Source organism: Hypanus sabinus, chromosome 11, assembly GCF_030144855.1.
Source record: "Hypanus sabinus isolate sHypSab1 chromosome 11, sHypSab1.hap1, whole genome shotgun sequence".
Lineage (NCBI taxonomy): Eukaryota > Metazoa > Chordata > Chondrichthyes > Myliobatiformes > Dasyatidae > Hypanus > Hypanus sabinus.
In genome coordinates, this window is record NC_082716.1 from 58,455,805 (window position 1) to 58,481,113 (window position 25,309).

Sequence of the window (25,309 nt, forward strand, 5' to 3'; positions counted from 1 at the left end):
CTCCTGCACTGGCTCTTCTTATGCTTCTTTTTGGTAGAGTCAGTGTCAGAATAACCTAGGCAAGTAACTCCAATGCATTCGGTAGATGGTACACGTTACAGCCAGTGGACTGGTGACAGAGAGAATGAATGTTGAGGATGCTGAATGAGGTATGAATTATGTTACTATTTTCTGGATGGTGTTAAGCTTCACAAGTTACGGAAACTTCCCTAATCCAGGCAAGTGGAGAGTATTCCATGACTCACTTAACTTGTGCCTTGCACAAAGTGGAAAAGTTTGTGGAGTTAAGTCACTCTTTGTAGGATACCCAGCCTCTGACCTACTTTTGTAGCCAATACTATCTATGGCCATTCCAAATGAGTTTCTGGTCAGTGATCTGCACGATGGTGCTGGTCTGAGCTTTGAAATGGAGATGCTCCTGAACGGCTAAGATAGGTGATGCAGCTCTAGTGATGGTGCCGCTTTTGTAGCACAGTTGCTTGCTGCTTGGATCAGTTTGCATCCAAATGTTATTTATGCCATGCTGAATGCAGGCACGAGCTGATTTACTTGATAAGAAGTTTTGAATAAAATCAAATCCTGTCCAACTGTCAGTGAACATCTCTAGTTCTGACATTAATAAGGAAGGAAAATCATTCACAAAATAGTTCACGATGCTGTCCTGCTGCTGTAAGGATTGACCGCAGCAACCTCAACGTCTTTCATCATTCAGGTATACTCCAGTACCTGCAGTACTTTCCTCTTGTTACCTATTGGCTAATTCTACCACATCTTTCTGACATCACGCTTAATCAAATGCGAATCCACAGAACACAGAAAATACCGACAAAAATATGATGGGTATGAAACCCAGCTAAATTGGAGACTTTGTTTAAATACAATTAAAAACCAATGAGAAAATTAGGCAATCACTCAAATCGGTTTACTAAGACTATTCCAAGTTAAAAACAATTTAGGAGAAATCTTGCCTGCTTTCAGCATTGGTCAGGTTGCCAGTACATTCATTCACCTCCAGGGGGCACTCACAGGGGCACTCACATTCATTCTGCTCCATTCTAAATAAAAACAAGGTACACATTACATGAGAACATAATTGTTAGTCTCTCACCAACTTTTCAAATAGATATGCTTCTTTCTTGTGCTCAATGAAATAATAAAACACTTCCTTTTAATTATGTTAACACTCTCCCCATCCCCAAAATCCTGGCCAAACTCCTTCAAAACAAGCTTATAGAATCTAACATCAATTATTGCTTCAAAGAGGATAACTACTTGCTGAATAAAAGCCTTATGTGCATCATCACTGTTGTCCTATTGTCATAAAGAGCCATGAAACACTGAGTTATCATTTGGAGTATAAAAACACAGGATTTGTGCTTTAGAAAAGAATATTTCCCCTATGAGAATTATAAATTTAAATTGCAATTTGAAGCAGTGCATGGCAAATCAGGAAAACATAACAGCTCCAGGTTCTACGGGTCAGAGAGGACTGAAAGGTGCAGCATCCCACAACTTATTGTACAACTCAAATCCTACAAGCTTCCTTATAATCTGTCATGCTGAAGGTGAAAACTGTAATCAGTGCCTCTAAACATTTCTTTAGTACTCAGCATTTATCTTGAGTTAGAGATAGACATTTTCCAGAGGATTCAATTACTTTAACATCCACCTAAAGGAGTCTATGTTCATTATATGCAATTGGGATATTAATATTTCATAATGACATTAAAGGCAACTGTTCAATCAACTGAATCTCTGCTACCTCACAGAACAATCTCAACCCCCACTGAATTTCCCTGTAACCAATTCATCTCACATTTCCAAAAATTCTATTAACCCACCTACATGAGGATTAATATACAGTGGCCAATCAACCCTCCAAGTGGCATGTCTTTGGGATACGGGAGAAAATCCATGCAGTCACAAAGAGTTCTTATAGAAAAAGAAGTGAGTTTGGACTAAACCCAGGGCACTGGGCTGTGAGGTAAAAGTTCTAATAAGCGCACCAAATTGCCTTATTCTCCATCTTACTACCCCTCTACCACCCCGTTTCACCTCCATCTGCAAACTTGACCACAGACTTTATAAATGGCATGAATAATTGAAGGACCAAAACACTTCATGAAGAACCATTACTTATTAAATAAAATTAACTCCAATCTTCACTTCCACAAGTGATATGACATCTCTGTAAAGCCAGGTTATTCATCCTAAGAAGATAAATAGCCTCATCACTACACATTGGGATGAACGCAGTGGAAAGTCACCTAGTAGGGATCATCTTTACAAGAGTACCCCCAATGGGGCAAAACAATGTAGAACATAACATTAGATAGGAAACAGCTCACTACGCAAAATTTTTGCCTTTTGCTTAATTTCAATGACAGGCTTTAACAAGCCTTCCTCCTGCTAATTGCCAATCTTTACTGAGCAAACCTTGGAAATGAGCTTTTAAACATATAAAGTAAGCTACAAACACATAAGAAACTGAAATGTAGTGTCCTTAGAAAATGCCATGGCACAAAACATTAAAGTAGTCGTACAGAATTCCAATCAATTTACTAATATTTCCAAATACTTGTGTTCACTATTTATTCTGAAATTTAAAGTTCAGCAACACATCCTTTTAACAATATTAACTTGGATGTTCCATGATTTTAAAAAAATCTCAACAAATGGGTTAAAAAAGATAATGGGCTAACAAAATTTTTTGAACAGACAAGTGTATTAAGTTTGCCTGGGAGGAAAAGTAGGGGGTGGAGAATAGGCATTATGAGCAGAACAGGAGATAGAGGAGGAGGATGTATGGGGAAGGTAAACAGTAATGAGAATCCTGCCTCTGGGATGGGTTGGCTGTTGGTGGGAACGATATCCCATCAGATTCATTGCAAGAGAAATGGGCAATCTGTTGGACTTGAAAAATACATAAATGTGGTGTTAAACATTAATGTTAGATACTTACCAGTTATCAATATAGAGCATTTTGCAGCTAAAAATTCTTAATGCAATAACATTATTTACTGGAAATGCAGTGCAAGTATCTATTCATCGAGCTTTCTTCCCCAAGATGACAGGCTAAACATTTTAATTATTGTTAAGATACAAATGTGAAATTGATAAAATCCAAAAGTCCATAAATATGATGCATCAATAAACTTATTGGAGGCTCTATAAATTACAGAACTTGCATCCTAAAATTACTAGCAGTAACAATATTTACATGAAATTAGCAGCACAAATCTGTTCAGTAAAGTGATATTTTACAAAAATGGCTGGAAATGGTTCTAAATTGTTTGCATTTAAAATACAGATAATATAAAATTGGTAAGTTATTTCAGAAGATCTCATTTAATTCTTATTTCTCTTGCATACACAGATTAACTTTGTATTAGGTAACAATTTCAGATAATGCTCATTCCCATTTTTTGCCAACATAAATGCCAAGCTATCTTCAATTATGAATGGCACTGAAAATCTATTAACTTATTAACCTCCTTATGATGTTAATGTACAATTCTAATTAAAGTTTGGTGACACAACACTGACCTGTGACAGTTCAGGCAAAGTCTGTCTACCATGCTGCAGGCACAGAAAGCAAGTGCATCACATGTTTCGTTGACAATTCCAAGAAATGCATTGGTGCCAGGAATCCTGGTCAATCGGTACTTCGAGCAATGGCTACCATGAACAAGATTTGTCAGATCACCCTATCAAAACAAAATGTACAGTAGTATCATGGAAAGAAAATAGTTTTGATTAAACTGGGTTAAAGATCATATTACTGCATCCATGTGATCTTCTCGGGGAGCTAAAATTAACCTCATTATCTCTGATTGAAAAGGAAGGTAAGCATGGGATTCTAATGTTGGCTGGCGTAAAGCACACCAAATGGTTTGTGAAAAATTCTAGACATTTTCCAGACTCAATTCATTTGTATTGCTTCAGGTAGAAGTTTAAATGGCTGCATTTTGCAAGACTGCAGGCAAATCCAGCACAAGATGAAAGGGATACTTGGAGGAACATTGACACACAGCTAATGGAAAGGAATGAAAAAGAGAAAACTTACACACTAATAACATGACAATGCAGCATTGAAACCCTGGTGGAGAAAACTTGCTGCTTATGATGATTGTGTGCCATACCAGCTCCAGAAGGCAGTACTGAAGCATGGTGTAAGACAATGAAGCAGAGCCTCGCGAATGAGGAAAGCAGGTATATGAGCTGCTAGCAAATCCAGAGGTGATCATTCCCTTCACTCACTATTATATATTTAATGCAGGGCTGTTAACATAATGGCACTCAAAAACTACCTTTGACGCTTCTTTTGTGCAGAGGAGCCTGTGTCTACAGAAATCATCTGCCAAAATGAGGTACATTTCTCTTTGTTACAGCTATAAAACAAACAGTCATAAGGCACAGATCATCTCTTCAAAGTTAAAGCTGAGCTCATTGTTGTATGCACAGGTGCAATGAGAAACTTGCAGCAGCCTCACAAGCACACTGTATTGGAGACAGTGCATTCACACAGAAAACATATTAAAACAGTTCAGGGTGGCCCTGGAGAGAGTGGAACTTTGCTGACAGTTAGCAGCAACATGCTCTGATCGTACCTGCTCTGTTTGCGACCTTAGTTAATTTTCCTCCACTAAGAAGGTTCTCATTATTGATGAGCAATGTGACAAAAAGCTACAAACTAACCAAAGTCATCTTTACAGAACATTAATCTTAACCTTGGCTCTGTATCAGGATTTTTCCACCTGAAGCGAGAATGCTGTGGTTTCAGGTCACACTTACTGGATTTAAACACCAAAGTTCAACCTGATTAATCCAGACAAGTTTTGAATAGTTAGTGCATCCTCAATACTTGCAGGTGGAAAGCAAAGGCCTCACCTGCTTTCTCAGGTGGAGGGAAAAGTTCAAATGGCAGTATCTGCAGGGCATTCTCTCCAATGCCCTGGGCACTATTTGCTACTAAACTGACCCTGTCTAAAGTTACGTTACAGAGAAAGTCTTCCAGCGTTAAATCCCTCCGTTGTGTGTCAGGAGAAATAAGAATGTTAGAATACACAATAAATTCGACTTCTGTGCCCACAAAGTTGAGCTGCTGTTTGCATTGGCTTGCCAGCAGAGAAAGCTCATTCCTCAAATGTGGCAAGATCCCAGAGCTTCTTCCAGCAACCCGGGGCAAAGATTTCTGAATAAGGATAGAAAAAAAATATTTAGGACATGATTCTATTTAGTTACACACACAAAATGCTGGTGGAACACATTTTGTGTGCATTGCCATCTGCAGATTCTATTTAGTTGCTGGTGCTGTGAAACAAGGGCACTTTATTATGGATGGCAAAAAGCTAAGCTGTCTTTCCAATAATATTTAAAAATCATGTTGAATTCGTATAAGACATTGTTGAGGCCCAACTTGGGGGTATTGTGTGCAGTTTTGGATACCTACAGGAAAGATGTAAACAAGGCTGAAAGAGTACAGAGAAAATTCACAAGGATGTTGCTGGGACTGGAGGATCTGAGGAAAAAATGAATAGGTTACCACTTTATTCCTTGGAACGTAGAAGACTGAAGTATGCAAAATTATGAGGGGTATGGATAGGGTAAATACAAGCAGGCTTTCTCCATTGAGACTGGGTGAGACTGCATCTAGAGGTTGAGACTGCATTGAGACTGCATTGAGACTGCATCTAGAGGTTGTGGGACAAGGGCGAAAGTGATAAGTTTAAGGAGAACATGACAGAAAACGTCTTCACTCGGAGGGTTGTGAGAATGCAGAATAGGCTACCAGCACAAGTGAAGCATGCAAGTTCGATTTCAATGTTCAAGGGAAGTTTGGATAGGGTATGGAGAGCAACAGTGCAGCTGCAGGTCGATGGGAGTGGGCAGTTTAAATGGTTCGGCACAGGCAGATGAGCCAAAGGGCTTGTGTCTCTGCTGTATTTTTCTATGACTCTATGAACTCTCAGATTCGAAAAACATCATTAGGCTCACCCCAGTTTGGAAGATTTGAAGGCAATTTTAAATTAAGAGTTATAATTCTACACATGAACAGTATTCAATTTTCTGAAAATTGCAGATGGATTTAGTTCAACCATCTACATAATTAGAATTTACAGACATGTGTGCCTATCAAACAGCACATTTTGATTTGTCTGATTACAGAACTTTATTAAGACCACGATCTTTAAATGAGATGACACATATTGCACATGCACCGTGCATTTCTAGAAATAGACTCCTCCTCCATACATGGAGGCTGCTGAAGCTGCAGTAACATCAATTATCAACACGATCTTTCACCATGAATTTGGTTTAAAAGGGCTAAGCAGAGCATATACGTGTGGAGATTTAAAGGCTGCTTCCACTTATTGCAACAACCCAGGCACTACAAAATCATCCAGAATAGGTCATTTATCTCTTGGAATTTGTTCCTGGTTTCTCCTAAAGTGACAGTAAGGCTCAGAAGCTTCTGTTCTGACTTGCAATGCCTCCGGACAAAGTACTTTGGAGTTTTGGAATAATTTCTAAACCGCGATGTTTGAAGACAGACTTACTACAATGCTGGTGTTAAATTTGTAGAACCGCTGCACTGTTCTGTCACTGAAACTGTTGCAAAGATTCTTCTTCACAAAATTAGGATGATTTAGAATGTCATTTGCCACCAGAGGTTCCTGATTAAAAAAAGAGAAAACATTTAGTTTCAATTCTACTAAAATGTTACAATTAATTGCATAGATCTTCAACTCTCTGAGAGCACAGCAAGAAAAGATGTACATTTCATGACTGCATCCACATGTTGAAGAACTATCATTATTTACTATTTTAATTCTTACTACTCAGAAGTCTGTTCTAATGGCCGGTATCTGAATCAAATTGCTGGCTTGTGCATATGCCTCCATTTGTCTGACATGGGCATGTGGTCTCCTTTTGGAGCACGTTCCATTCTCTTACATTATGATGGGGTTAATTAGCTCTCATTATTCACAGGGGCCTGCAGGAGCTTAGCTATTTAAATCACAAAGGTCATCAGCACAGGGCACTTATCCACCTAGGATCACTTAAAAATGTAACAGTGTTATCCAGTAACAGACACAGCTATGGAGTCACTGTTTTAGCATTAATTTCAGTGGAATTCCTAGCAAACAGCACAGATAATACACTCACTTAACACTTATCATAACCTAAGAAGAACTGGGCACCACAATCAATAAAAACAAATGCATACTGAGCCAGCAGGCTTACTACTTTATCACAAATTATAAAAATGCTGAAGTGCATATGGACGTGGTCTACAAGTACCAGCATTGCAGATGTACTCTATGGCTACACTCACTAGTCAGAAAAGCAATCGATCCCACCTAGATTTCTTATCTGGCTGATAGCCAAGTCACTGAGTTACAATGAATTATAAAATTGGATTATTCAAAGTCACTGAGAACATGCAAGTCCTTTTGAGGATCCATCAGTTTGGGCAGTCATTTATTAACAATGCTCCCAAACACAGCCATCTGATTCTGGTATCCAGCTATTTTGTCCACCTCAACGAATCAGATTCAATCCAGTATTTTATCTCCAGCAAGAAAACACATTAAGAAGCCTAATTATGTCTTTGTAGAAGAAGTCTTACAAATTCAAGTAAGTTATTTCCCTGGGTTTTTTTTAAACAAAACCTCCATATACCAAGTCACCTAAGAATTAATGGGACAAATCAACCATCCAGTACATTGACCAAGTAGTGAGCAGTTGCAATGCAGTTTGCGGTGAAGGTATACTCTATATTTTAAAAAAATGAATCTCTGCAAAGCTACACATTCATGTGATTTTTTTCCCCATTACTTTGTGGGTGATGTGCTGCTGCTCCACAGGTGCATGGCCTTTGGGGTCGATTAGAGTTGGATGTGCCAAGAGATAACCTTTGTCCTCCATGATAAAGCACCTAATGAAAGAAAGTCAATTAGCTCAAGGTAATTCTCAGCAAAATAGCAGCTAATGCTTTAATGTCGCAAGTAAAAAATATATAAATTCTAATCAGAAAGCAACATCAGGCAACTTAAAACATATACGATATATTATAATAAAACTTGTATCATAAATGTACCAATCTGAAGAAATGATGACTTTCCACCAAGAATTGAAAGACCACCTAAATAAGCATCCCGCCCATAGATGTAGAAATAGCCTTTTCTTAAAAAAAATGAGGTCAAATGCAAAATGACTGATTTTCTTCTTTAATAGATCCTGAGTCTTTACAAAGTTGGCCATCCCTTGGTTGGAATTACCTGATTTTGTTGCCTCCATCTTGATTGCAAATGGGTAGCAAATCCAAAAGAACCTTGTAAAAGTATCGCAAGGTGAAGTCCACTCCCATTACAGCCACAGCATGTCCTGGTGCCAAAAGAGACCTTGGGGAGAAATTTTAAAAAACAGTACTTTGACATATTTCTTACCAATGTCTAAGCTGAAGTTCCTCTAGCTAACTTCAATGTGCAAGAGTCCTAAACTCCATAAGTAAATGCTAATGAAGGTTATGAAGCACAATTTCTCTTGTCAAAATATCACTGCATCTTTTCTGCTGCAACAATCAGCAACTTGTACATTCTGACATATTTACAGATGAACATCATTTATCAAGTTGAATGAAATAAACACGGTGATGAATCCGCACATTACCTGGATGAATGAATAGTGTGGCTGAGTGTAACCACGTAACCAGCTCCTCCAACATCAAGATATGGGCCAGTGAAGGTAATTAGAGCAGGGTTTGCCATTGCATGCAGATACCTAGCAACAATAGTCCAATTTTTACAGAATTAGAGAACTCTCCAAGGGCATGATTAAAAGGTTTGAAGATAGTCTTGAATACAATGCAAAAGATTATTTTCCCTGAATTATGTTGTCCCACACCATGCTGCTCCAGGTTTTTACCAATATCATAAGCATTTCTCCATGTTTCTTCCTGGCAGATTCTGAATAGCTTCAGTGTTACTCCACAATAAACTGAGCAAAGCAGTGACACTGGCATCACATGCAGTCACGAACCCTGGTGCACTAATCATATACTCCGAACGCTCATATTGCTTTGACCATAGGCACATTCACAAGAGCAATAAAGGGGCCTTAATACTGCCCTCAGTGTATGGGCTGGAGTAGGGAGAGCCCCTATTTAAGCAAACAAGAGAGCTTGGTGGCATTGCAGCACAGTTAAGAGGCTCACCCCCTCACAGAATGAATAGCAATACGAGGTGAGAGAAATGAAGAACAGGTCCCCCCCCCCCCCCATCCGAAGGTAGAGCGTTCCAATGAAACCGCTTGTAATCTGAAATGTCGTAAATCGAAGAAGCAATTACCATTAATTTATATAGAAAAAATTTTTGAGTGTTCCCAGACCCAAAAAAATAACCTACCAAATTAAAGCAAATAACACATAAAACCTAAAATAACACTAACATATAGTAAAAGCAGGAATGATATGATAAATATACACCCTATATAAAGTAGAAATATTGTAGGTATGGTGTAGTTTCAGGTATCAAACTCAGGAAGACAGCGAGCCAAAATAGATGTGGAGAGAAAAAAAGAAAATCGGCATATACACGCGTACGTACGCAGATGCGTATGCACATACACGCATGCGCAAACAACTGCCCGCACAAGGCTTCACAGTCATTGTAGTCTTTCTCGGGGTAAACACACATATAAAGCGGGTGTCTTTTCTCGTAAAAGCGAAAACAGGTACAAAGGTAGGTCTTTCGTAACAATGAGTTGTTGTAAAGCAAACGTTCGAAAAGCGGGGGCCACCTGAAATTGGGAGTGGGAAATATTACCTTTAAAGCACTTTGTTGAATACGAGAGTTTTAAAGGAGTGTATGTTACTGTTGGGTTACACAGGATGTCCTCAATCACAGAGGAAATACATTCAGTACACTCAAGCAGAAAAACAACCAAGCAATCACTAAATTCAAAACAATACAAACGAACTAACAGACATCTTCAGATGCGACATCATCAAAATGCAGTGTTAATTATACAAACACAAATAACAACATTAATCACTTCAGTGCTCAGACAAACTCTGCTCGCTGTGGTGAGAAGCAAACATTTTTTCTCTAAGAGGCTTTGCTTTAGAGGCTATTTGTAACACTCTTCCTGTGGATCCTATAAAACTCACCACTGTCTCCTGGTGGGATCAAATGCTTTATCCATGAGAGAGCCAGGGTAAATCCGAAGCACCCCATTGGGCGTTGCTATGTAACGACGGACAATGTAACTGTTTAGGATGCTGATTTCCATTTGTGACATCCATTCATCTGTTACGTGACTGGTAGCCATGACTTCGTTTCTGACAGAGGACTACACACAGGCAGAGAGAAAAAGAACAGGACTTCTTAAAGATATGCCCAGAACTTTTCAAAGCTGTGAATCAATCCTGTTAATATGCTTTTTTTAAAAATCAGACTGTATAAAATTGCATGGACAGCTTCCCTCATATATATAAAATAAAGATTATGTGCGGATTTTAGAGTTTCAATTTATCCAGACAAGGGAAAGATAACGAGCTTAATTTCACATGTGAATACCTGAAAGGATTCCCTTTAAGAACTGACTTTAAAAATTGAAAAACCTAATGAAGGATCAGAGGTCACATTGCTGGATGCCAGAGGAGGGAGGTAACAAAGAACAGTTCTAGGATCTCTGAGCCTGAGATTATCATTGAATATAGCAAGAATGCAGGAAGGATCAAACATGTGTAGGTGATTTATTTTCACTTAGGAAAAGCAAAAAAAAATTCGTTATCTGTCAACGTATACACTTCACAAGATTTAGGTGTGTAAAGATATTCTTGACAACCAGGTTTTCATTCAGCCCTGCTCTCAAACCCCCTGCTGCCACTGGGTTTCCACACTATTCAATGGCTGAGAGATCACCCCGCACTCACTTCACTCTGCACTTCAACTACTGGCTGGATCCTTTTTATTTCTAGAGCGCACTTTGAACTGAAAGGTACTAGCAAAAAGTAGCGGCTGAATTGAAGCACAGAACAAGAACGGCAACCACAACACACTGAACTGTATTTATTTCAAATTTTGCTCGCCTCTCTGGCTACTAATGCAACACGTGAAGGGTTAATAACTACTCCACAAGTCCAGGGAACGTATGAGGCAAGATGCAAAATGGCCATTAATGCTACAACTAAAGAGAAAAAAAATTCCAATAATACATTTATGAAGGAGTATCTGGCACCAATTTGAAATAAATTTGATTGGAAATGCCATTTCAGGACAGACAGATCCACTTTCTACAGTGGAACTATAATTATTTGAAAATCTGTCACATGCTTCACAGACTTTGTTGTTCTGTAAAACACAATGTGTACAACTGCGATCTGTCTGGTCACTTATTTATCTCCCATCTGAGAATAATAAAGCAATATTATTAACCACCCACACTTCAGAATAAAGGATCTGATTTTACATTATTGCTTAGCGAACTAAGCATAATACTGTCTACAGAATATTATCTCTTCACCTTTGGCTCTTTAAAGAATTGCTGCACCACTTGCCTCTGAGTTCCAGAGCAGGACTTACGCAGCTGTGAAATTTCTGTCCCAGTCAGCAAGAGAATGTTATGAGTAGGTGGTTATCTCTGCTTCTTTGAATCACAACAAAATATGTGAAGGGTTCCATTCCCGTGATGCCCTCAGAGATTAAACCAAACTTTGCAATCTTGACATCTTGTTTGATTGCAAATATGGTTTTCAAACCCCCAAGGCAACATTTCACCCTCAACAAGTTGCAAAATAAAGTTAAACAGATTGATTAAAGTGACAGCACAAAATTTATAGAAATCAAATCTCACTTTGAGTCCTGGATTGGCGATGAGGCGTGTGTTGTCACTCAGATAAGCTGTATAATGCTCCACCATACGTTTGGTCTCTGCTTGACTGAGGTGCTCAAATGGAGATGAAAAGCTGCCTGCTGATAGCATGACAGTGGGGCTTTCTGCAAGAGACACAAGGAGTGCAAAAGAATTGAATAAATTCCTCTTAATCATGCTCAGTATTTAATGGCAACTGTTGTTGGCGACAATGACATATTTGAAACTCAGGCCCAATGGATATCTATCTATCTATATTGAAGAAAAATGTCACACTAAGGATGGAAATGATGAATGTGATACCCGTTGTAAAGAATTTTGCCCCCAAGTTTTCTCCTTTTCCTTTTGCAAATTCTAACTCATGTTGGGATACAGACTCATGGGCAATACTTGGATACCTCACATTGTTGCACAGCTAGATTCGAAGCCCACTGGTATTAGGAGTTAGACACCTACGATCCTCCTGTGAGAGTTGGCAACGCACACTTCAAGATGATAAGGAAGTCGACAACAGGAACTTGGGTTCAAGCTGAAAAGGTTACAGCGGAAGCCTTTATTGAATGTGCCTGAACCTGATTCTAATTCTGTAGAATGTGGCCAAAGTATTGAAAGGCAGGATTTTTCTTGTCCTAGTGCCCTTCCCTTGGACAACACTGGTGCCAAGCTGCATGGGTCCTAGTGCCCTTTCCTTGGGCAACACTGGTGCCAAGCTGCATGGGTCCTAGTGCCCTTTCCTTGGACAACTTCGGTGGCGTGGAGAAGGGAAGGCTTGCAGCTTGGGCAACTGCCGGTCTCCCATACAACCCTGCCCAGGCCTGCGCCCTGGAAACCTTCCAAGGCGCAAATCCATGGTCTCACGAGACTGACGGATGCCTATACCTATATATATACACCTATATATTAAGTAGTCAATTACCTCCCCAATATCTAAAGAAATACCAAGGAAACTAAGGCACCCATCTACAGAGTTGTTAAACCGCACAAAACCCAGTAGAAGTCTTCTAGTTCCTGTTCTATGTGACTCTGTTCCAGACCATTCTCCTCTGGGAGCTGGGAGCACCACTGGAAAGCACTAAATACAAATGCTGTGGTTTAGGAAATGAGACAAATCCAAAAGTTAAATACTACTGTGCTGGGAATATGAAACGAATGATGGAAAATCTCAACTTGTCAGGGAGTATCTGTGGAGAGAGAAACAGAGTCACTGAGCAGGTCTCTGACCAACTACTCCAGCACAGTGTTTTGTTTGGGAAGTTGGCTGGACTGGTCAGGCATTGTACTTTCAAACAAGTACCATTAAAAAAGACATGTATGTTTTATATTTAACAATCCAGTAAAACAATTAAAATTGTTTAAAAGAAAAACAGCTGGCCAGGACTCTACAATTTCCAGCTCTGCTTACCCAACATGCTAAACCAAAGGCTCATATAAATTGACCCACAACAGAATTCCTTTATCGATGCTTGAAAATTATCAAATATTTGTGAGGCACAAAACGAGTGAAATGTTTCTTGTGACTTTAGCTTTTTGCTCATACTTAAAATATGCATTCCAGTTCATTTTAAGTACCTTTAATTGTGAAAATAAACACCTACTTAATGTAAAATTACAAATTAAAGTTATATTTGTATAGATCAACCACTACACCCCTTAATCAAAAGCTGCTGTATGAGTTACACTCCTACACCCAGATTCCTCCACTGACCCATTCACAAAGAGATGCTAATCTCTTCAGATCCAGTACAAGAGGCACCATGGGGCATCTTATTCTCCATTTTAAACTCTCCTGCCTTTCTAAGCAATACAAGTTAGCACTCTTCAACCAAAGCAATTCAGAAAAAGTAATATACTGTCAACTCCCTTCCCACTAATTTCAGTAGATGGCCTTACAGCAGCAGCACACTGGTGCTGTACTTCAATAGTACACAACACTCTGGTGGTTGTTGCACCAGACCTTTGCCATGTAACCAATATACCAGTAACATCAAGGAAAGGGGGAAATCTATGATCTTCAATAAATAAAACACAATAAGTGAAATAAAAGATTTCTTTACCAAAAATTGAACAACATTCATCAATATATCAAATCTTGTAAAAAAGAAGCAATATTGAATAACTCCTCACCTTGATTAACAACCAACTTGTTAAGCAGCATTTCTCGTGACTACAGTTTACCATAGAACATAGAACCATGGAACATTACCGCACAGAAACAGGCCTTTTGGCCCTTCTTGGCTGTGCCGAACCATTTTTCTGCCTAGTCCCACTGACCTGCACCTGGACCATATCCCTCATACCCCTCTCATTCATGTACCTGTACAAGGTTTTCTTAAAGGTTAAAAGTGAGCCCACATTTACCACTTCATCTGGCAGCTCATTCCACACTCCCACCACTCTCTGTGTAAAGAAGCCCCCCCTAATATTCCCTTTAAACTTCTCACCCTTAACCCATGTCCATTGCAACTCTTTCTCTGAATGTTCATTTCCACTTATTGGCTTCTCCTTTGTCCCTCCATTGGAAAGATAGTTATGGATTCTTTCTTGCATTCAGTATCATCACTGGCAGGCAAATGTCATTGTGCTACAATAACTTGCAGAAGCATGCAAAAGATTGCTAAAGCACAATTGTGAAATGGATACTTCACACCTATGCACAGACTTGTTAAGAGTTAGAGAAATAGAGGATATAAAAGCCAAGTTAATGCTTTATCATAAGATTGCAGTCGTGTATCTTTATTTCTTAATGGTTCATAAAGTGGCATCAATTTGCCAATCAGTATTTGATAAAACCTCATTGTTCAGTTGAGTATTAATACAGAGCTTGTTGAGAGTGGGATAGTCTAATCCTTTGTTCCTTTTCTTGCTTATAGTGCAAGTTGGAGTATATTGGAAAGATCATCTCTGAAAGTTAATTATTCCTTACATAAATAGAAAGAGAATTGACAAAAGGAGTTCAGTTTATCAGGATTGTTCACTGCATGGCTTGTAATCACTTCAAAATAAGACTGATGGAGATCTCTGGTATCTAATGTAGTTGGCTTCTTGGTGACTGGGTGCATGTGTGGATGTAGAATGCAAAGGAAGTTGCAAATGGAAGAGCAATATGGAATGTTAGAGGCTGCAAACCCTCAACATATTTCTTCATAGTTAGCTTCTTACCTAGTGTTGCCAACTGCTTGAAATGCAAACAGGAGGTAGGTTGACCCAGCAGATCCAGCCGATGGTACAGAAGCTTACTACTTGGGGCAGTGTTCAAATTTTTCAGGTGTCTGACGGGCACTTCAGGTTGGACCATCACAATGCACAGAATAAATGACGTGTCTTGCACCTGCATAGACCAAGGAGTATCCGAACTTTTATAATCAACTTTAAGTGTCAGTTCAAATTTCCAGTGACTTTCTACAAAACCAATAGAAAGATTTCACTGAACTATCAAATTCAAGTTTATTGTCATCTGACTACCCATGTACAACAAAACGAACCAAAGTTCCTTTGGACCACGATACACCCACAAAACATATCACACACAGCACAAAAACCAAAAAAATTACCATAAATAAGTTAATAAAATCTAATTCAAAATACGTATAGTGCACAGCACAGATCAACAGTAAATTGCTCATTGTCCTAGTGAGAAAACCTCGATGGTGGCAGCGTATTCATTCGCCTCACTGCTCAAGATTAATGGTTCCCATCTCTGCAATGACCTCTATGACTGAACATAGTATTGTTTAAAGTAATACAGTTAAAAGGGCAGGATTGAGGAGTACAAAATTAAGTCAGTGGACAGCAGAATTAAATCAAAATAGGGCCAAAGTTTTGAGGTCACATTAGTTACACATGTGGAAGCTAAGAAGCAAGAGCTCTAGTTTTAAAACACCATCGAAGAGTAATGCACACAAAATGTTGGAGGAACTTGGCAGCTTAGGCAGCATCTATGGAAATGAATGAACAGTGGAGATGTCAGGCTGAGGCCCTCCTTCAGGACTGAAAGGAAAGGGGGAAGATGTCAGAATATATGGGCGGGTGGAGGGAAAGGTGGACTAGCTAGAAGGTGATGGGTGAAGCCTAGTGGCTGGAGAAGAAGAAATCTGATGAGAGAGGAGAGTGGACCATGGGAGAAAGGAAAGGAGGAGGAAGAGCACCAGGGGGAGGTGATAGGCAGGTGAGTAGAAAAGAAAAGAGGTTAGAGTGGGGAATTGAAGAATGAAGAGGAAGGGAGAAAAATTACCGCAAGTTGGAGAAATCCGTTTTCATGTTATCAGGTTGGAAGCTACCTAGACGGAATGTGAGGTGTTGCTCCTGCACCGAGAGTGGCCTCATCGTGGCAAAAGTAGCAGCCATAGATTGGCATGTCAGAATGGGATGGGGATAGGAATTAAAATGGTTGGTCAACAGAAATTCCATTTTTGGCTGATGGAGTGGAGGTGCTCAACAAAATGATCCCCTAATTCATGTTGGGTCTCACCAGTGTAGAGGAAGTCACAACAGGAGCACCGGATACAAAAGACAAATCCAATAGATTCCCAGGTGAAATGTTGCCTCATGTGGAAGAAATCTTTGCAGCCCTGAATGGAGGTGAGGGAGGAGGTGAATGGGCAGGTGTAGCACTTCTGTCACATGCAGGGGTATGTGCCAGGATGGAGATTAGTTGGGAGGGATGAATGGACAAGGGAATTACAGAGGGAGTGATCCCTGTGGAAAGTAGAGGGGGAAAGGAGAGGTAAAGATGCATTAGATGTGGAGACTCATGGGGTGGTAGGTGAAGATAAGCAGAACTCTATCCCTGTTAAGGTGGGGGGGGGGGGGGGGGGGGAGAAGATGGGATAAGCGTGGACGTCCAGGAAATGGAAGAAAAGTGGCTGAGGGCAGCATCAATGGTGGAGGAAACACTATTCTTTGAAGGAAGAGGACATCTCTGATGTCCCGGAAAAGAAATCCTCAGCCTGGGAACAGATGCGGCAGAGACAAAGGAACTGAGAAAAGGGAACAGCATTTTTACAGCAGACAGGGTGGAAGAGATATAGTCAAGATAGCCATGGGAATCAGTAGGTTTATAAAAGATATTGGTAGTCAGCTTGTCTCCAGAAACAGAGACAAAGAGATCAAGAAAGGGGAGAGAAGTGTCGGAAGTTAACCAAGTGAAATTAAGGGCAGGGTTAAAATTGGAGGCAAAGTTCATGAAATTGATGAGCTTATCATAGGTGCATGAAGCAGCACCAATGTAGTCATCAAAGTAGTGCAGGAAGAGTTAGGGAGGCTTGGAACATGGACTGTTCCACATAGCTGGGGCCCATGCAGGTGCGCACGGCTACCCTTGAGTTTGGAGAAAGTAGGAATAGTCGAAGGAGAAATCGTTTAGGGTGATTCCTGCCAGACAGAGGAGGGTGGTGGTGGAGGGGAACTAGTTAGGTCTTTTGCTGAGAAACAGCAGAGAGCTTAAAGGCCTTTTTGGCGGGGGTTGAAGAATATAGGGACTGGACATCCATGGTGAAAATGAGAACTGAAAGTTGTTGATGAGATCAAGAGCATGTGAAGTGTCGTGGATATAGGTGGGAAGGGACATAATCAAGGAAGATAGGAGCATCCAAGAATGCCCGTGAGTGAGGATAAAACAGAATCAGAGAATAGTTCACACCACCCACCCCTTTTCCCCAGAGGAGTCTGTGTTAGTAGAAGCACAGAAGCACCTTGTTCCTGCGCTTTGAAAGAACCACATGATCTTGAAAGTAAGTGAGCATTAATAAATGGACCTGCTCACTTTGACACTCAAGAGGCACATCTTAAAATGTCCTGGCTTTTGCAGTACTCTCAAGTTCCCTGCATTTGGAGCTTTCATTTGACTACAATATCCTACAAGTAAGCACGAGCAAATCTGTTTCTGCAACATGGAATGCAGAAGGGTTCTACAGCGGAATGACAGAAATATGTGCAACACTGGATCACACAGGCAGGCAAGATGTCACCCTGCCGATGGACTGGAATGGCGATGAATGGTGCCCCTGAAACATGTGCTTCTGCTGCCCTTGAGAATCCGATGCCATTAGCTGAAAATGTGCAGGTATTTCATCAACTAGGTCTGGTGCATCAGGAAGCAGCTGTTTACCTTTCACAATAAGACCCCTGGAGACAACAGTCGTATGATAAGTAAAATCAGAAGACGAGAAGGACTGCTACTGTCTGAATTTCTACATTGCAAATGCTTCAGATAAGGAACCCTGCTTCAAGGATTTTTAAATTCAAAACAACAACAGCATCCTAAAAATAGCTCACCAAATGCAATCATCAGCATTCCCAATTTTAAAAGTGTTTAACTCCGATTAAATCTAATTGAAATATTCAAAAGCTCTATGCTAAGCCATTACTGAGGTAAATAAATTGAGCAGTTGTGTAAAGCATCCTTGATTAAACACATTCTTCTGGTTTTTAAAACACAATCCTATACATCTTAGCAGATCAAAGGGAAGGAAAATTCAATGGCATACTTGGAATAACATAACCTACCAACTTCCAGGCATAGCTGACATTGTAGGCGTCCTTACTGGTTTCTCGCAATCGATTTATATGCCAAGATAAAGAGGAGTTTACAGGTACAGTAATAACTTGACTGCCCAAGGGGAGACTGCACAGAGATGAAGGAAGAAAAATGTTATTTGCACGTCTATAATTTACACTGCCACAAATTCCAACTTTCAAAACATGTCTGGCGAAGTTTACAATGATGAAATGTACACTGGACAATTTAAAGACTATGAACAATTCTACTGGGACCACTTATTTTTGCTCCCAATACTTAATCAAAGAACTGCTAAAAGGTCACTAACCTGAAGTGTTAAACACTTCTTTCCATAGATTTGAGCAATTTCAGCATTTTCTTTTTTTAAATTCAGATTTCCAGAATCTGCTGGAATTGCTCAATTTTTTGCTTTTATTCAAGGTTGTTGCTTGAAGGTAAAAAAATAATTCTTGTTGAATAGAAATCCAATGCTGCTTTCAAGCGATTAAATCGTCAGGCAAAAAGGACCCAACAATTTCTGCTGATTCATTACTATAAGGATGAAGATCATGTTCAAGTTTAACTTTCATTCAACCGTACATGAATATATTGAAATGAAACAGTGTTCCTCCAGGACCAAGGTGCAAACTACACATAGCACATAAGGTTATGACAGCAGGAAGTATACAGCAACAAAAAAAAATATATAGCCCAAGCCTCTGAATAGCATGGCCTGCAGAAGAGACAATTTTGAACGAGATTGGAGATGATATCGGATGCAAGACAGCTCTGGCAGGGTTTGCAAGACATTACTTCCTACAAAGTGAAACCCAATAGCATGAATGGTAGCGATGCTTCACTTCCAGATGAACTCAACATCTTCTATGCCTGCTTTGAAAGGGAGAATACAACTACAACTGTGAAGACCCCTGCTGCACCTAATGACCCAGTGATTTCTGTCTCAGAGGCTGTCCTTAAAGAGAGTGAACCCTCCTGAAGTGGAAGGTCCCGATGGAGTACCTAGTAAGCCTCTGAAAACCTGTGCCAACCAACTAGCGGGAGTATTCAAGGACGTTTTCAACCTCTCACTGCTATGGGCAGAAGCTCCCATGTGCTTCAAAAAGGCAACAATTATACCAGTGCCAACAAGAATAATGTGAGCTGCCTTAATGACTATTGCCTGGTAGCACTCACTTCTACGGAGATGAAATGCTTTGAGAGGTTGGTAATGACTAGACTGAACTCCTGCCTCAGCAAGGACCTGGACCCATTGCAATTTGCCTATCACCACAATAGGTCAATGGCAGATGCAATCTCAATGGCTCTCCAAACGGCTTTAGACCACCTGGACAACACAAACACCTACGTCAGGATGCTGTTCATCGACTATAGCTCAACATTTAATACCATCATTCCCACAATCCTGATTGAGAAGTGGCAGAACCTGGGCCTCTGAACCTCCCTCTGCAATTGGATCCTCAACTTCTTAACTGGAAGAGCACAATCTTTGCAGATTGGTGATAACATTTCCTCCTCGCTGACGATCAACACTGGCACACCTCAGGGGTGTGTGCTTAGCCCACTGCTCTACTCGCTATATACACATGACTGTGTGGCTAGGCATAGCTCAAATACCATCTACAAATCTGCTGATGATACAACCATTGTTGGTAGAATCTTAGATGGTGACGAGAAGGTGTACAGGAGTGAGATATACCAACTAGTGGAATGGTGCCGCAGCAACAACCTGGCACCAGATGAAAGAGCTGATTGTGGACTTCAGGAAGGGTATGATGAAGGAACACATACCAATCCTCATAGAGGGATCAGAAGTGGAGAGAGTGAACAGTTTCAAGTTCCTGGGTGTCAAGATCTCTGAGAATCTCACCTGGTCCCAACATATCGATATAGATACAAAGGAGGCAAGACAGCAGCTATACTTTATTAGGAGTTTGAAGAAATTTGGCATGGCAACAAATACAATCAAAAAATTCTATAGTTGTACCATGGAGAGCATTCTGACAGGTTGCATCACTGTCTGGTATGGAGGGGCTACTGCACAGGACCAAAAGAAGCTGCAGAGGGTTGTAAATTTAGTCGGCTCCATCTTGGGTACCAGTCTACTAAGTACCCAGGACATCTTCAGGGAGCAGCGTCTCAGAAAAAAGGCAGCGTCCATTTTTAAGGACCTCCAGCACCCAAGGCATGCCCTTTTCTCACTGTTACCATCAGGGAGGAGGTACAGACGCCTGAAGGCAAACACTCAGCCATTCAGGAACAGCTTCTTCCCCTCTGTCACCCGATTCCTAAACGGACATTGAACCCCTGGACACTACCTCACTTTTTTTTAATATACAGTGTTTCTGTTTTTTGAACATTTTTAGATCAATTCAATATATGTATATTGTAATTGACTTATTGTTACTTTTACCTCTTTTCTCTTCTGTATTATGTATTACATTGAACCGCTGCTAAGTTAACAAATTTCACGTCACAGGCCAGTGATAATAAACCTGATTCTGATGATGCACAGGATGTCACCCTGGTCTAGCTTGCTCTTCCTCTCAGCGAACATCAGAGGGCAGCACCAAGCAAACACAGGAGAGCCGCACTGGCGGGAAGGGACGGCCCCTAACCCAGCATGGGCTCCGGCGCATTCATAGAGGCCTTTGCTCCCTCCCACACCACCTCAGTGTCTCCTCTCTTGCGCGGCTGCAACAGGCAACTCCATAGTCCGAGGGCCTCCGTCCTAGCCACAACTGAGGCAACACAGCTCATCTGCCACTGGTCTCACCAAAGTGCCAGAGAACCAGATTTAGAATGTTCCACAGTGCCAATGTGCCAAAAGAGTTTTGCTGTCATAGGAAAATCTTCCAAGACAATCACTCGCACCTTTTTTGGGACTACACACATCTTCGCACAACAATACACAACAAGGCAACAACACAAATACAGTACATAATAAGTCCAGCTCCGCAAGTTGATGAAGGGGTACATCTGCAGTACTTGATATTGCTGGTAACTAGCAGCATCTTGTCATCATAAGATATAAAGGGCAAACAGCTGCCACCTCTGCATGGACTCAGAATGTCCGCTGTGTCCGAACATGCTCCCATCTAACACACCACCAGATCAACATATATGGTGGAAGGAAACATCATCAGAAAGATATCACCGACAATGTATGTATCATGACCTACGAGCCAGTATGAAGCTCCTATGCTAAATAACTTTGAGATACATACGATAACTTTCCACTTTAATGAGCCCTGGGAATATAGGATTATGAGATCAGCTAACATAGAGCAGATCATCAATTTAAGCGATTTCCCAGCACGAGCTGTTCACACTGGATAATTAAGAGCAATTTACTCTATTTAATAGTTGACTCATAGCTTTTGTTTTTACCTTAGAATGTTCTGCCTGACAAGCTGAAATCTTGGAATGTTTTCATAGTGAATTATATCCGTGTGGAGAGGTGGCTCTGTGAGAAGATATGGCCGAGTCAAGGAGGGATGCATAAGGGTGTAACCTGAAATGGAAACAAGTAGTACCTAAAGTTGTTGTATTCAAAATCCTGTACAATGTTCAGGCCTATTTCCAGTATTCCAATAGGGAGACAATCAATCAACAAACAACAGATGAAATTAGAACATTAATTACAAAACAATCAAATTCACCCTGATTCTATAGTGCTGTTTAAGTCTGGAACAACCATTTCAAAATGACCTCTCGTACCCTTTTGCTGTTTGGGTAGGTCTGAACTCTTAAATTTTGGAATTTAGTCAGTTTGCTGTGCGACGGGTAAAACAAGGAAATTTCTGCTTCACAGATAATGCTGGCCTGAAGCTCTGACGCAGCTACTGGTTAAAAAAAAATCACTTTCTCACCTTTATTATCTATTAAGAATGTGTAGGAAGCAGATGAATCGCGGTAGTAAGTTACGTCCTCCAGAATATAAGCCAAATTCACATCCGCTCCCACAATTCCCAATAGCATGTTTCCAAAATAGCACGGTTTGCTAACAGTCATGATCAATCCTGTGAAAGTAAATTTTCAAAAAGGTTAAAAAAATTGGAGGATTGCATAATATTATTTTGGTCTCATGAGGCATGAAGGTTCCAGCAGTATAGATACATCTTGGGAATGGGGTCCTGGACAACCAGTACTTCTCAGCAACTTGCAAGAGGCCAAACTGAGTGCTGTCCACTTGCTCATGGAATTCCTCACATTCAAACTCAACGTTGCCTTATCTAATGACCAAGCACATGTCGATTTCACTCTTTGTTCAGTGGTAACGTCCTTAGAGTCAAGGTGTTCATAAATTACTCCAAAAACATCAGCGCACAATGCAAGCTAACATTTAAAGGCAGCACGAAAAAGCTGCTACACTGTTGTTGGCGGTGCCATCTTTCAGATGAATTATCAACACAAGACCCCAATACACTGAAAGGGGAATATATTAAAAAAAATCTAGCAGCATTCACAATTGTTCTGGGCCACATTTATCTAATATTGCAAGAGCTTACCCAGTTACGTATCACTGTGTTGATTCCAGGGAAAAGCCTAACCCGTCTATTTCCTGATGCAACAGTACCCATAAAAATTGCCATGAACTACTTTGGGACATCTTAAAAATTTTTGAAGAAAGGTTTTTTTTTAAAATGCTGGATTCCCCCCCCCCACCCCTTCTCATGGAACCTGAGCCTTGATTGACTTTACCTCTTCACATAGTTGAACACTTCTATTAAGTTCAGTAAAATACAGATGAGTTTCAATATAGATGCTTTCCTACCTCATAATCAGTGCTAGTTCATTTGGCATACAGTAGTCGTGAATTTTTAAACTTACCTTGTAGAAGATACATACATTGCTGCATTGATAATTCAACAGTCACTGGCCAAGGAAATGAAAGAGGTACACCATTTTTGATAGGGATGCTAATAAGGACCAAGGGACTATTGGGAAGAGAAAACTTCAAAAGGAAAGACCAAACTTACCATCACCCATTTCATCCGTGTATGGTAGACTAAACACAGCTTCATCTATCATTCGGTTTGGCAGGTTTGTATAAAACCGTCCTACAGTGGTCTCCAAGTTACTCAACTGGTTCAATACCATCATTGTTCCTTTTACAACAGGGAGCGATGTGCGATCAGGAACTCCATATTTTGCTGAATTCTGTTCTGCTAAATCTCGAAGAAAGGCAAGTTCCTTCAAACCAGTTACGCCCTCTAAAATAAAACCAAAAATATTAAAGTTGGAAATAGTTGTGTTACTGACAAAGCAAATGAGATTCTGATCTATTTGATATATACTTGACAGGAAAGCAAAATGGAAAAGTATTTCGAAAACCCTTTACTATACGACCATAGCTTCCCCCCCCCCCCCACTGCTAAAGTCTGTGTGTTTTGCATTCTCTTGCAAGATGTTCAAAGGATCCTCAAATACAGGCCAACGCACTAGAGATGTACCCATTCTTTTTTTTTAAATCACCACCTTATCATCTTATGCATGTCATCCCTGGTAGTAGAGTGAAACAATGCTTAAGTTGCCAACCAAGCAGACTTGCTAACACAAGAAAATCTGCAGATGCTGAAAATCTAATATAAAACACAAAATGCTGGAGCAACTCAGCAGGCCAGGCAGCATCCCTGGAAAAGAGTAAACAGTCGACATTTCAGGCTGAAACTCTTCTTCAGCAAGCAGATATGCCGTAAATTTTCAAAAGTTCATTCACTCAAGTTGATAACGATAGCCAAGAAATTGATATGGCAACTGATCCTTTCATAATTTTAAATACTCCACATATCCACAACTCTACCTCCGAATACTTTGATCAATCATATATGTCATTGCTTTGAACATTTCCAAATCATTTGACATGATCAGGCAATATTCTTCAAACAAGTTACCAGCAGAAGCACTCTATCATGCTGTTATGAAACCTGTCCAATCTGCTTTCAAATTGCTCTGTGTTATTGATGGTAGTACAAACTTTGACATTTTCTTCAACAGTAGGATCTCCCTGCCAATTCAATAATGATTGTTCAAAGACCATAAGTTACAGGAGCAGAAGTAGCCCATTTGGCCCATCGAGTATGCTCCAACATTTCATCATGGCTGATCCAATCTTCCTCTCAGCCCCAATCACTTCAAGCCCTCACCAATCAAGAATCTAAATACTTTATCCATTCTTCTGATAGATGTTCAATTCAAACATAGTACACATTGAGGTGGCCATTCAGCCCATGATGCCATGCTGACCTTGATGCCAACTTACACTAAATGTCCTCCTCCAGTGTGTATCATTCATATTCTCTATTACCTTCATATTTTGTATGTCTATTTACAAACTTTTTAAACAGCCTGCTTCCCCTGGTAACTCATTCCAGGCATCTACTGCTCTTTACGTGACAAAGCACGCCCTCCGTATTGCTTTTAAACTCCCCAGTCCAACCTTACAAGCCTGAAAAAGCACCTGACCATCCATGCCTCCATCAGATCTCCCCTCATTCCCTAATGCTTTAGGCAGAACCATTCAAATCTGTCTAATCTTTCCTTATAACTCTAATCCAGGCAGCATCTTGTTAATCCTCGTTTGTGCCCTTTCCAGTCTCCATATCATTCCTAAAATGGGACAACCAGAACTGCATGCACTACCCTCCAAGTGCAGTCTGAATAAAGTTGCACATAGCTCCAGCATTAACTTCCTTACTCATACGCAACCTTATCAATGAAGGCAAGCGTGCCTTACACCTTCTTTACCACCTTATCTACTTGTACAGCCACTTCTAGTGAACTATGGTCCTAGACCCTAAGACACCCCTGTACCTCGATATTATTGAGAGGTCTACCATTAACATTCGGCTTCACTAAGTGCAACACCTCACACTTGTGCTGATTAAACTCCTGTTCCTGTTTCTGTAACTG

General features: G+C 40.3%; 1 protein-coding gene across 1 annotated transcript in view; it reads right to left on the bottom strand.

Moving 5' to 3' along the window:
• Positions 1–25,309, bottom strand: part of cachd1 (cache domain containing 1) — a 185,343-nt gene that overhangs the window by 22,204 nt on the left and 137,830 nt on the right. Inside the window, exons 10-22 of the mRNA XM_059984386.1 lie at positions 23,377–23,610; positions 22,267–22,416; positions 21,785–21,908; positions 18,385–18,502; positions 15,040–15,208; positions 11,863–12,005; positions 10,175–10,356; positions 8,677–8,787; positions 8,286–8,408; positions 7,843–7,942; positions 6,561–6,677; positions 3,547–3,707; positions 969–1,055 (exon numbers count right to left, since the gene is read on the bottom strand). Of these exons, the coding sequence (XP_059840369.1) occupies positions 969–1,055; positions 3,547–3,707; positions 6,561–6,677; positions 7,843–7,942; positions 8,286–8,408; positions 8,677–8,787; positions 10,175–10,356; positions 11,863–12,005; positions 15,040–15,208; positions 18,385–18,502; positions 21,785–21,908; positions 22,267–22,416; positions 23,377–23,610 (1,819 nt within the window). The remainder of the gene's footprint in view (positions 1–968; positions 1,056–3,546; positions 3,708–6,560; positions 6,678–7,842; positions 7,943–8,285; positions 8,409–8,676; positions 8,788–10,174; positions 10,357–11,862; positions 12,006–15,039; positions 15,209–18,384; positions 18,503–21,784; positions 21,909–22,266; positions 22,417–23,376; positions 23,611–25,309) is intronic.